Consider the following 12,064-nt stretch of genomic DNA (forward strand, 5'->3'; position numbering starts at 1 on the left):
CATTTAATTCAAGTTCTCTTCCATGGCATATCTTTGTCCTGTTTTCCTCCTCTCACCCTCAACCGGTCTTGGCAAATGGCTGGCCCTCCCTCAACCTGGTTCTGCTGGACGTTTCTTCCTGTAAATAGGGAGCTTTTCCCTCTCATTGTTGCCAAGGAACTTGCTCATAGGGGGTCTTTCGAGTGTGGGGTTAGTGCCCTACAGTCTGTCTTTCTCTGCCCGAGTGTCCTCTCCTCGTCCAATCTCTAAAGTAGAGTCCAACTGTTCCCTGGACCCTCTCCAGTACCTCAACACTGATCAAACCCAGGCCACGGTAGGTAGAGTGCTGATGTTTCTGCTGTGTGTGGTTGTTACTTATTACTGAGAATTAAATATGAATGTGTTTGTGGTGTGCAGGTCAAACTGGCTGCAGGACACAAGTTTGACAGAGATGTTGAACTGCTGATTTATTACAAAGATGCTCACCAGCCCACTGCTGTGGTGGAGGCAGGACAGGCCTCTGCTGAGCCGGGTGAGTGGAAATGATAGGAGTAGTTGATTTGCCAATTTTAAAAATCATTATCTACTTCTGCTTGGAAGTTCAAAATGTTGACATAAACAAAAAGCAATTTCTCAGATTTTTCTGTCTGTTATTTTTCAGGCTCTCTGATGGGTGATCCAGTGGTGATGGTGAGTCTGTACCCTGAGTTCCCCCAGTCTGCGATGGCTTCATGTGGAGAGTTTGTGTTCTTAATGGATCGATCTGGAAGTATGAGTAATACTCGCATCCGCAGTGCCAAGGTATCTGTAATATTTTAATCATAAACTCTTTAGTTTCAAATTGTTCCTCTCACACAGTGGCCTCACTATATTTTCAATGTTCTGTTAAGGATACTCTGCTGCTCCTGTTGAAGAGCTTACCAATGGGCTGCTATTTCAACATTTACAGTTTTGGGTCCTGTTATGAACACATCTTCCCGTGAGTCTCTCCCTCATATCAAAGGCCCTGCTGTCTTTGTTAAAATATCCTAATGGGTGTTTTGGTGCATGTGTTTGTGTGATGGCAGTAAGAGTGTGGAGTACAGCCAGCAGACCATAAAGGAGTCTCTGAAGAAAGTTGAGCAGATGGAGGCTAATCTTGGAGGAACTGAGATCCTGGAGCCCCTCAAATATATTTACAGCCAGCCCTGCATTCCCAATCAGCCTCGACAGGTAACACACACTCACATGCTCTTCTGGTTTGCTATCTTCGTGGGGACATCCCAATAACATAATGCTTTCCCTAAACTTAACCATTAACCATAAACCAATTGTAACCCTAAAACACTAAAACCACAATTTAAGTGTGAAAAATGCCTTCAACAACGTGGGGACCATGGTCCCCACCAAGATAGTAAGAACCCGTATGCGCGCGCACACACACACACACACACACACACACACACACACACACACACACACACACACACACACACACACACACACACACACAAACTGCTTTGCATTAATCTCCTGGAAATTTCCTTTGAACTTAATTTTACTTTCTGCTTGCCTTGCTTTAGCCTTAGAACAACTTCATCTTAAAATATAATGATTTAGGATATTTTAGCTTTTTTTATATCACCATGAAGATGCTTTATAGGGATGTATCTACATAGAGCAGATTCAGTTTCATAAAAACATTGGACAAAACTTGGACCACACACGCTCTACAAATGTTTCTCAGCATTGGCATTAGTGTACAATCTAACTTTTAATATATCACATATTTTAACCCTGTGAATATAATCGTTGTTCATGTAACAGCTTTGTTCTTTAGTTTGGAGTTCATACTAACTGTACATTGTTCTTTGCACACTACCATAAAAACATTTGTGTTTCTGAATCCTAACTCAGCTCTCAGAACAAGCTGTGTGTTTCTGGGTCTGATGTTATGTCCTTATGTGCCAACTCTCCTCTCTAGCTGTTTGTCTTTACTGATGGAGAGGTGAGGAACACCAAAGAAGTGATAGATCTGGTGAAGAAGAACTCAGATTCTCACAGGTGAAACCACAAAAACACAAGTACGTCTACACAATTACAGAATGTCCAACATGTCCTCTATGTAGAAAACTGTTGTATTGCAGGTGTTTCTCTTTTGGGATTGGGGAAGGGGCCAGCTCTGCTCTCATCAATGGGATGGCCAAAGAAGGAGGAGGTCACGCTCAGTTCATCACAGGGACTGACAGGATGCAGGCAAAAGTAAGACATTAAACACAAAAAGAAAACAAGTTAAGCATTGCAGCAGCAGCAGCAGCAGATGCATATTTGTGATCAGACCTGCAGTGAGTAAAATGTCTGTTCCAACTGTTTGTGTATATTTGGAGAGTTTTTCATTATTTTTCAGGCGATGCAGTCGCTGCGATTTGCTCTGCAGCCGGTTGTGGTCGACATCTCAGTCACATGGGATTTACCAAAGGAAGTGTCTGTCACTGTCCTCTCTCCACCAATCACAGCACTTTTCCAGGGTCAGAGGTCGCTGATTTATGCCCAGCTCACTGGACAGGTAGGAGCAGCACCTTCTCATGTTGTTGTTTAACTATTTCATAACTTCTGACCCTGTGATTCTGTGTCAGAGTTCAGAGGCAGCAGCGGGCTGTGTGACGGTGAAGTACAGCCTGGCAGGTCATCCCTCTGAGAACCAGCTGCACTTCAGTCTCAGACCTGCAGAGGACACTGGGTAAAACAGAGTTTAAGAAACTCAGTACTTTTCAATGGTTCATGACTTTAGATATATTGGGTTGAAAATAGCAGTAGATTATAATGAATATGGACTGAAATATGTTGTGTTCACATCTGAAATAAAGTTTTTAAAAAAAAACAAAGAAACACTTAAGTCACCCATCTCTTGGTGTTCCTTATTATCTGCAGATTAACAGTCCACAGGTTGGGTGCTCGAACTCTGATTCGCTCCCTGGAGATGGAGGAGAGAGAGCACAGAGGACAGCAAGGTGGAGGTGTGAAGGAGAAGGTGGTGCATCTCAGTGTCCAATCAGGAGTTAGCTGTTCTTTTACTGCCTTCATTGCTGTCAACAAAGACAACAGCAAAGTGATTCAAGGACCTCTTGTGCGCAGAAATATTCCAACAGCCAGTGAGTTTTTCCCAATAGCAAAACTAAAAGTCAACCCCAGATCTGAAGCAAAGATGGTTCAGCATGAATAAAATCAGTAAAATGTTTGGTTTAATAGAAAGTCAGACTCAAATGAAAAGACAACAAGTACTGTATTTTCCACACTATCAGGCGCACTTAACGTCCTTTAATTTTCTCAAAACTCGACAGTGCGCCTCCGGTGCGCCTAATGCATGGATTCTGGTTGTGCTTACTGACCTTGAACCGATTTTATGTTGTGCATGGTGCTCAAAAATCCGTCAAAAAATGTTTTAGTACGACTTTGGTAAGCTACGAAGCCACACTGCTTGATGGATTGTTGGAGTTAAACAAACACTGGCATCACTGAGAGTTAAAAACTGTCTACATTCTTTCATCTTTCATCTCCAGGCATTCATGAAAACAGAATTTATTAAATTTAATAGAATTAGAAGTTATCAGGAAGTTAGCTCGCTAGTTTCCACCTAAACATGATATACCATGTTTTGACCGAGATTTCTGAAAAAATTAAAAGTGCTGCTCTGTTATCACTTCCAACTTAAATGAAGACAGAAAACTAAACAGTAGTGACTTTTGTAGGGTCACTGAAGTTGGACTAGCTGGTATATAATGATGTGCTACATTATCGCTAGAGACACAGCTATGTTAGCATAACATTAGCACAGTGAAGCTGGAGGATGAACGCTAAGGCTTTTTTCCACTCGATAAAAGTTAACGAGGGTTCCCGATAGTTAGGGACAAATGCAATCGCATGGCAGGATGCTGTAAACGAACCAAACGTCAGTCAGGAGAACAACTGAGATAAACTATTCACAATACGAGGTTAGTCATTAATATACTGCAACAATATGGGAATAGAGCAGCTGCTATAAACATTAATGAATCAATGGTACGGAAGTGAAGGAAGCAAGAAGAATGACTTGAGTAAAGTTTGACTTATCTGACTGTTTTGTTTCACTTAATGCGCCTTATAATCCAGTGCGCCTTGTGGTCCAAAAACATACAGTAGAAACAAGGTGGTAATGTATGGTAGAATGTAGGTACTCATCATGTCTGCAGTATCAGAGAGAGGGATGCATGTGAGAAAGGTTTTTTTTTCACTGATTCTCTAAACTTGAACTCATTCTTTTTTTCTTTTCTTTTCTTTATCTTTAAAGTGATCCAGAGTCCTCCTGTGGTGAACAGTTCTCTACGTAGTAAGTAAAAACCTGAATAAGTGTTATTGAAAGAAGCATCTGCAGGATCTTTCAAAAGGTTGAAAGATCCTTTAACTACTCATATTAGGGTTTTTCTTTGTGTTTACTCTTTTTGCCTGTGTACAGTGAAAAACACTGGAGAGGTTAGTATTTCGAAATAAGTTAAAAATTACAACGGAAAATATTATTTAGATTCTACATTTAATTAGTATCGGAATGAAATATTATTTTACATTCATAATCTATGTTACTATTCATAATCCTTATTATTACTGTTGCATCATTTATGATTTATCATTATTGTTATTTCATTGACACATTTATTGAAACTGGTGAGGTTATATTAAAGTCTGTATTTCAGGTGTTAGCATAAGCACATAATAATCTTTCATTGCAGGTGCAACTGTAATCATGTTATACACATATTGCATAGTTAAAGGGTTGAAGCTCGGTCAAGTTAATTAATGGTTTGAAGCTACGGGCAGCGCGATGTCTGGCCGATCAATGGAGCAAAGTTCAGCTATTGAAAGGTTGCCTACATGTTTACAGTATAATTTATTACATGTTGCCTGTGTGCATTTAGCAGCCTGCTGCACTGAAGTTTGCCTGGTAACAGATGGCGCTGAGTGAGGTCATGCACTGAGGTTAACAACACAGACACATAGTCTGTCTGGGTAAACTGATTGCAAATGTTGTGTAAGTCTAGAAAAGTTTAATAACAGGATGCATCTGGGAGGCGGTGGAGGAACTGAGAAAGGAACTGTTCTGTTTTAGTGACGCGAGTTACCGGTCATCGTCAAAGGAGCTTGCAAAGAATAAGATAAGATAAGATAAGCTTTATTAGTCCCACACGTGGGAAATTTGTTTTGTCACAGCAGGAAGTAGACAGTGCAAAAGTTATGAAGCAAAAATTAGAATACAATAAGAATAAATACAGTACACAACTGTACAGAATAGAATAAAATAAAATACTATATACAGTTGAATAAAATAGAATAAAATATACAATAAGATAAAAATAGAATACAAATGCTATATACAACTGAGTAAAAAATACAACGATGCCAGAGAAGATTATTGCACTTAGTGTTATTGCACATGTGTGGATGTGTGTGTTTGATCAGTTAGTCTTTATTGTGGAGTCTGACAGCAGTGGGGAGGAAAGACCTGCGAAATCTCTCCGTCCCACATCGTGGGTGCCACAGTCTCCCACTGAAGGAGCTGCTCAGTGCTGTCACAGTCTGCTGCATGGGGTGGGAGATGTTTTTCTAAGAGTGATGACAGCTTAGCCTCCATTCTCCTGTCACTCACCACCTCCACTGGGTCCAGAGAGCATCCTAGAACCGAGCTGGCCCTTCGGATCAGCCTGTTCAGTCTCTTCCTGTCCCCAGCAGAGATGCTGCCGCCCCAGCAGACCACACCATAAAAGATAGCAGAAGCCACCACAGAGTCATAGAAGGTCTTCAGGAGTGGGCCCTCCACTCCAAACGACCTGAGTCTCCGCAGCAGGTACAGCCTGCTCTGCCCTTTCCTGTAGAGGGCGTCTGAGTTATGAGTCCAGTCCAGTCTGTTGTTCAGATGAACACCAAGGTACCTGTAGCTGTCCACAGCCTCAATGTCCATACCCTGGATGTTCAGTGGTTGCAGTGGAGAATGCTTGTGCCTGCGGAAGTCTACCACCAGCTCCTTGGTTTTACTGGCGTTGATCTGGAGGCACCAGTCCACAAAGTCATGAGTCAGTCCTCTGTACTCCTTGTCGTCCCCATCAGTGATGAGGCCGACTATTGCAGAGTCATCAGAGAACTTCTGCAGGAAGCACTGGGTGGAATTGTGGGAGAAGTCTGCAGTGTAGATGGTGAAGAGGAACGGAGCCAGAACCGTTCCCTGTGGGGCCCCCGTACTGCAGACGACCCTGTCCGACACACAGCCCTGAGTCCTCACATACTGTGGTCGGTCGGTGAGGTAGTCCAAAATCCAGGTAGTGAGGTGATGGTCCTCTCCAGAGTTCTCCAGCTTGTCTTTCAGAACCGAGGGAAGAATAGTGTTGAAGGCACTGGAGAAATCAAAGAACATGATTCTCACAGTGCTTCCAGCGGTCTCCAAGCGAGCGAGGGAACGATGTAGGTGAATGACGGCATCATCCGCTCCAATGCCAGGCTGGTAGGCAAACTGAAGTGGGTCCAGTGATGAGCTTGTTAGGCGCCGAAGCTGAGCAAGGACCAACAGCTCCAGGGTCTTCATCAGGTGGGATGTCAGAGCCACCGGCCTGTAGCTGTTGAGGTCCTTGGGGCGTGAAGTCTTTGGCACTGGTACAACACAGGAGGTTTTCCAGAGCTGTGGGACTCTTCCCCGCCTCAGGCTCAGGTTGAAGAGGTGCTCCATCACCCCACACAGTTGGTCCGCGCAGGACCTGACGACCCTCGAGCTGATGCCATCTGGGCTCGCTGCCTTCTTGCCATTAATCCTCCTCAGTTCCCTCCTAACCTGGGTGGTTGAGAGAGACAGGCTGGAGCCTTGTGTTGAGTGTGTATTGGATGCTGTTGTTGGGGGTGGGGGGGAGTGAGCAGGGTGAATAGAGGAGGTGTGAAGTGTCTGAGGTGTCAGAGGTGGAACAGCAGCAGTGGGGGTGGGTGAGTCTGCAGCCGATGTTGGAGACTGCCTCATGGCTGAATGAAATCTGTTGAAGAAATGATTCAGTTTATTTGCCCACCTCACATCCCTCCCAGGCAGAGAGTTCTGATGTTTGTGGCCTGAGATGGTTCTGAGGCCTCTCCAGACTTCACCAACATTGTTTTGCTGAAGCTGGTTCTCCATCTTTTGCCTGTAGCTGTCCTTCCCATTCCTTATCAGTCCCCTCAACTCTCTCTGCACCCTTTTCAACTCCTCTATGTCTTTGGATTTGAAGGCCCTCCTCTTCTGCTTGAGGACGGTTTTAATTTCTGGGGTAATCCAAGGTTTGTTGTTGGAGAAACACCGTACAGTCCTGGTAGGTACGGTGTTATCCACACAGAAATTAATATAGTCAGTAATGCATGTAGTAAGGCTGTTGATGTCCTCTCCGTGGTCGTCACAGATCACCTCCCACACAGTCGACTCAAAACAATCCTCAAGAGCCTCCTCGCTCTCCTCCGACCATCTCTGTACTGTGCTGGTGGCTCCCTGCGCACTAAGGGCTCATACACAGGGACAAGGTGCACCAGGTTGTGGTCAGATCTGCCCAGTGGAGGGAGAGGTGATGAACTGTATGCCTCTTCTGCATTGGCATACAGTAAGTCCAGTGTTTTATTGTCTCTGGTTGGGCAGGTCACATACTGGGTGAAGGTGGGCAGTGTGGAGTCCAAAGAGGCATGATTGAAGTCCCCTGATATTATGAAAAGGGCTCTCGGAGATTGTGTTTGCAGTCTGCTGACCACTGAGTGGAGAGTGTCACAGGCTGCATCCGCGTTGGCCGAGGGGGGGACATACGCTGTTATTGCGATAACATGCGAGAATTCCCGGGACAGGTAGTACGGACGCATGCTAACGGCCAACAGCTCAATGTCAAAGATCTTACGTTTCCAATAATTACAGAAGGAAGAGATGGTCGATAACGTCTCCTTCTCGGGCGACGGCGCTCCTTCCCAGCACGACACCCCCGTCTTTTCCTCCTCAGCTCGCTGGGAATGTCGGGTCTGTCTGCCGGCAGTACCGCTGCGGGACGCAGCGCTAACAGCTGATCCTTACTGTAAACAAAGGATCCCAGCTCTGGGTCCCCAGACACGGGTGAAAAAAGTAGAAATAAACTAAGAAAAACGACCAGAACTAGCACAAAACGGTAGAACATGGTTGCAGAGTCTAATTACTAATACGTTAGTTATAAAAAATTACGAGAAGAAAAAGATAAGAAAGAAAGAAACTCAGAATGAGCAGAGCTGCTGTAACAGGCTGCCGCACACGGGGGGCGCCGGAAATAAAGATATAACGAGCGGTCACGGTCACGGTCACGTGGCTTTCTGTTGCCCTGGAGCTCCACCCATTTGTAGTTGGGCAACAGAAGATGCCTGGGACAGTTCAGCCATAACTTTAAACTTCTCCTGCTCATACATGCTTGGAACGATCTTGTCACACTGAAGTGGACGCGCAACGAGATATCATAGCATGGCTCAAGCACGTTCATCACATTTTAAACCCCTTGTTTTGCACAACAGAATACGGCCTCCCATCTTCAGCTAAACACCCCAGTAGCTTTTGTAATAGCTTTAGCCCGGTCGGATTGGGCAGCAAAGGGCTGCTTAAATGCCGCAAACTCCTCTGCTCCGCCACTTGGACCGCTAGCGCTGGCCATAACTATCGCTTGACAGACCCACCAAGCGCACCATACTCATACTTTTTTTTTCTTTTTCGAATCGCGATCGGTTCGGATTTCGGATCAACCGTGATCCGTTGCACCACTATTCTTCAGCGTGTGTTACTGTGTTACTCGCTCAAATGTCCACTTCATACCTGTAGCTCCTCTCTCACACTCAGAGCTCCCCACCAAATCCCACTCATCCACTTAAGACTATCACTGGATTGGCCAGAATACATACCAATTAAATTAAAGAAAATACTGGCACTTCTAACATAAATAAAACATGCTGACTAAGTAGTACACATTACATCTGTCACTTTTTCAGTTTACTAAAGACACAATTTTTTTTTACCATTGATGTGCTAAAATCTAAAGAGGAGCGGATCCGACAGCGACTTACAATGCTTCTAGATAAGAATACTCTTGAAAAGGTGTTTGAATTAACTGAGAAAGCTAGTCTAGCACAGCATGAAAAGTCTAAAACCAGACAACAAGGGACATTTCACTGGTTGTGCGTCGGAAACTACAGCAAAATATGGAGATTGTCCTCAACAGACACCTATGAGAAGACCATAGAGGGAACAGTTCACTCTGCCTGGGATAGGGTTACTGAGACCCCGCCCTCTAGTCCGGCCCGGGGAGGTTGCCGGAGGGTGAGCGTCTGGTAGCCGGGCCCAAGTCCATGGGGCCTGGCCAGGCACAGCCCGAAAAAGGGACATGGGCCCATTGTCCTGCAGGTCCAGCACCCACAGGAGGCTCCGTATCAGTCGGGTGCATTGTGTACCGGGCGGCGGCCAGGAGCGGTGGCCCTGGTGGACCGAGCCACGGCTACCAAGACTGGCAATTGGAACATGGAATGTCACCTCTCTGGTGGGAAAGGAGCCTGAGTTAGTCCGTGAGGTTAAGAGGTACCAGCTAGATATAGTCAGGCTAATCTCAACACACAGCTTGGGCTCTGGAACCAGTCTCTTGGAGAGGAGCCGGACTCTGTCTCAGTCTGGAGTTGCCCCTGGTGAGAGGCAGCGGGCTAGGGTGGGTATCTTGGTATCCCCTCGGCTTGCTGCCTGTATGTTGGGGTTTCTCCCAGTGGACGAGAGGGTTTTTTCCCTGCGTCTCTACGTCAGGGAATGGGTCCTGACTGTTGTCAGGATTGGGGCTGCGGCTGCAGTGATGCAGACACTGTACTGGTCTGTTGTGGTGGAGAGGGAGCTGAGTGTAAAAGGGAAGCTCTGAATTTACCGGTGTATCTACGTCCCTACCCTCGCCTATGGTCACGAGCTGTGGGTAGTGACCGAAAGAACGAGGTCACGGATACAAGCAGCAGAAATGGGCTTCCTCCGAAGGGTGGCTGGCCTCTCCCTTAGACATAGGTTGAGAAGTTCGGCCATCCGGGAGGGTCTTGCTGCTCCTTCACATCAAAAGGAGCCAGGCATCTGACAAGGATGGGCGCCTCCTGGGTGAGGTGTGTTGGGCATCTGTGAGGATGCCCCAGGGCAAACCCAGCACATGCTGGAGAGATTATATCTCCTGAGAACGCCTTGGTGTTCCCCCGGACAAACTGGAGGAGGTGGCTGGGGAGAGGGAGGTCTGGGCTTCTCTGCTTAGGCTGCTGCCCCTGTGACCCAGCCCCATATAAGCGGAAGAGGATGGATGGATGGATGTCCTCAGCAGTCAGAAAAGAGAAGGATGCCACACCAAGGATTTGTCTGACAGACAACTCACCCAAGCAGAGAAAAACATCCTTGCAAAAGGATTGACTTTGGTGTGACACCGAGACAAATCCTGCTAGTGGAACTGATCACATCCACAGAAACAGCAATCCAAAACAACAACATTGCAAATGTGGAAGCAGAGCAGCTATGGACAAGAGTTTCGGCCTGTGTCAGCAATGCAACATCAGCATGGAGAAGAGGAAGGCACTCACATCACTTAGTAATGACAACAACATTATCATCCTTCTGGCAGACAAGAGTAGGTGCATGGTTTTACTAAACCAGAAAGACTATCATGAGAAACTTTTTTCGCTGCTCAGTAACAAAAATGCCTCTAAAACGAAACCCAGGAAGTGGTTACAGGAAGAGGGTGATAGATGTCTGAAACAGTTAGAACAAGACAATGATATTGACCGGGCATCGTACCACAGGCTATACTCAGGGGAATCTACACCAAGTCTGTATGGTTTACAGAAGATACATAAACAGGGTGTACCTTTAAAGATCAGTTGTCTGTATGATCAACTTGGTCACCTATAACCTCACAAATTTTCTGGCTTCAATCCTCAACCCAGTGGTAGGCATGTCCGAACACCACATCTAGAACACCTTGGATTTGGTTGAGAAGGTAAAAGATGTCATTATGAAGGCAGATGAAACAATGGTCTCGTACAATGTCACATCTCTTTTCACTTGAGTTCCAGTCACTGAAGCAGTGGTTAGTAAGAGATTACAGGATAATCCCAACTTCAGCAACAGGACCACTCTCAGCATCTACCAAGCGTGTTTGCTCTGCCCCTCAGCCCTCTGGTTCCCACAATCCTTCTGGGAAAAACACAGAGGCAGCCATCAGTAAACTCCAGACTGCGTCAAGCACACACTCACTGACTTGCTGGGAAACTAACAGGTAGTCATGCAACGATCCCAAATTGATAGGAGCTCAGCCACTCTCTATAGTAGCTCCCTCCAGATGAGGCTGATTAACAGCAGGTGTGTGTCATCATCCACTTCAGGTGTGACCTGCCGGGAAGCTGGTCACACCTGAGTTCACACCTGAGTTCAGTTCAGAGGCCACTGAACCCAAGTGACAATAAAATAAAAAGGCAAGGGTGAGATGGTTAGAATGTGTGCAGAGTAGAGACAGTGGGCTTAGTGGAGAAAGGATGTTTAGGATTGAGCTGAAAGCAGGGAGAAGAGAAATAGAAAAGCAAAAAATTAAAACAAAATGGATGAATGCTAGAATAAAAAAATCTCGCCTTAAGGTTCATGTTATATCTCTTTCCATTGTGAATTTTAAAAATTTCTATAAAGATATTTGCTGACTGACCTGTTTTGGGAGCCTTCTATTTTAAAATCTTTGGTTGAATAAGATGGTTGAAAGTTTGTTGTAGAATGTGTTGGGCATACCCTGTTTGAACCCCCTTTGAAGTTTGGAGCTCTTAAGCTATTTGAGTTAATAGAACTGTTTTTAAAAAAAAGTCTTTACATGACTTAATTTAAGTAGTTTGAACATTTGAAATTACAGTGTTTTGTGTGTACAAAATTTAATGTTGTGATATTATTCCAAGTACCTTTTGAACCCCTTGATTTGAATCATGATAAGAAGTCCAGTTGATATATTTTGCCACTTATATTTAATCTTATTCTTGTCTCCTGTCTCACAGATGGCCGTGCACACCCACCTGGTAGGTTAGAAGC

At 45.2% G+C, this 12,064-nt stretch overlaps 1 protein-coding gene across 2 annotated transcripts in view; it reads left to right on the forward strand.

The window, feature by feature from the left end:
• LOC101482085 (von Willebrand factor A domain-containing protein 5A) overlaps nucleotides 1-12,064 on the forward strand; it is a 31,769-nt gene that overhangs the window by 6,814 nt on the left and 12,891 nt on the right. For both annotated transcript variants that reach the window (XM_076892379.1, XM_076892380.1), the window contains exons 5-16: nucleotides 129-313; nucleotides 397-511; nucleotides 641-780; nucleotides 870-958; nucleotides 1,047-1,191; nucleotides 1,943-2,022; nucleotides 2,106-2,220; nucleotides 2,366-2,524; nucleotides 2,595-2,698; nucleotides 2,890-3,110; nucleotides 4,286-4,324; nucleotides 12,031-12,051. In XM_076892379.1, the coding sequence (XP_076748494.1) occupies nucleotides 129-313; nucleotides 397-511; nucleotides 641-780; nucleotides 870-958; nucleotides 1,047-1,191; nucleotides 1,943-2,022; nucleotides 2,106-2,220; nucleotides 2,366-2,524; nucleotides 2,595-2,698; nucleotides 2,890-3,110; nucleotides 4,286-4,324; nucleotides 12,031-12,051 (1,413 nt within the window). The remainder of the gene's footprint in view (nucleotides 1-128; nucleotides 314-396; nucleotides 512-640; nucleotides 781-869; nucleotides 959-1,046; nucleotides 1,192-1,942; nucleotides 2,023-2,105; nucleotides 2,221-2,365; nucleotides 2,525-2,594; nucleotides 2,699-2,889; nucleotides 3,111-4,285; nucleotides 4,325-12,030; nucleotides 12,052-12,064) is intronic.

Source organism: Maylandia zebra, linkage group LG14 (genome assembly GCF_041146795.1).
Source record: "Maylandia zebra isolate NMK-2024a linkage group LG14, Mzebra_GT3a, whole genome shotgun sequence".
Taxonomy (NCBI): Eukaryota; Metazoa; Chordata; class Actinopteri; order Cichliformes; family Cichlidae; genus Maylandia; species Maylandia zebra.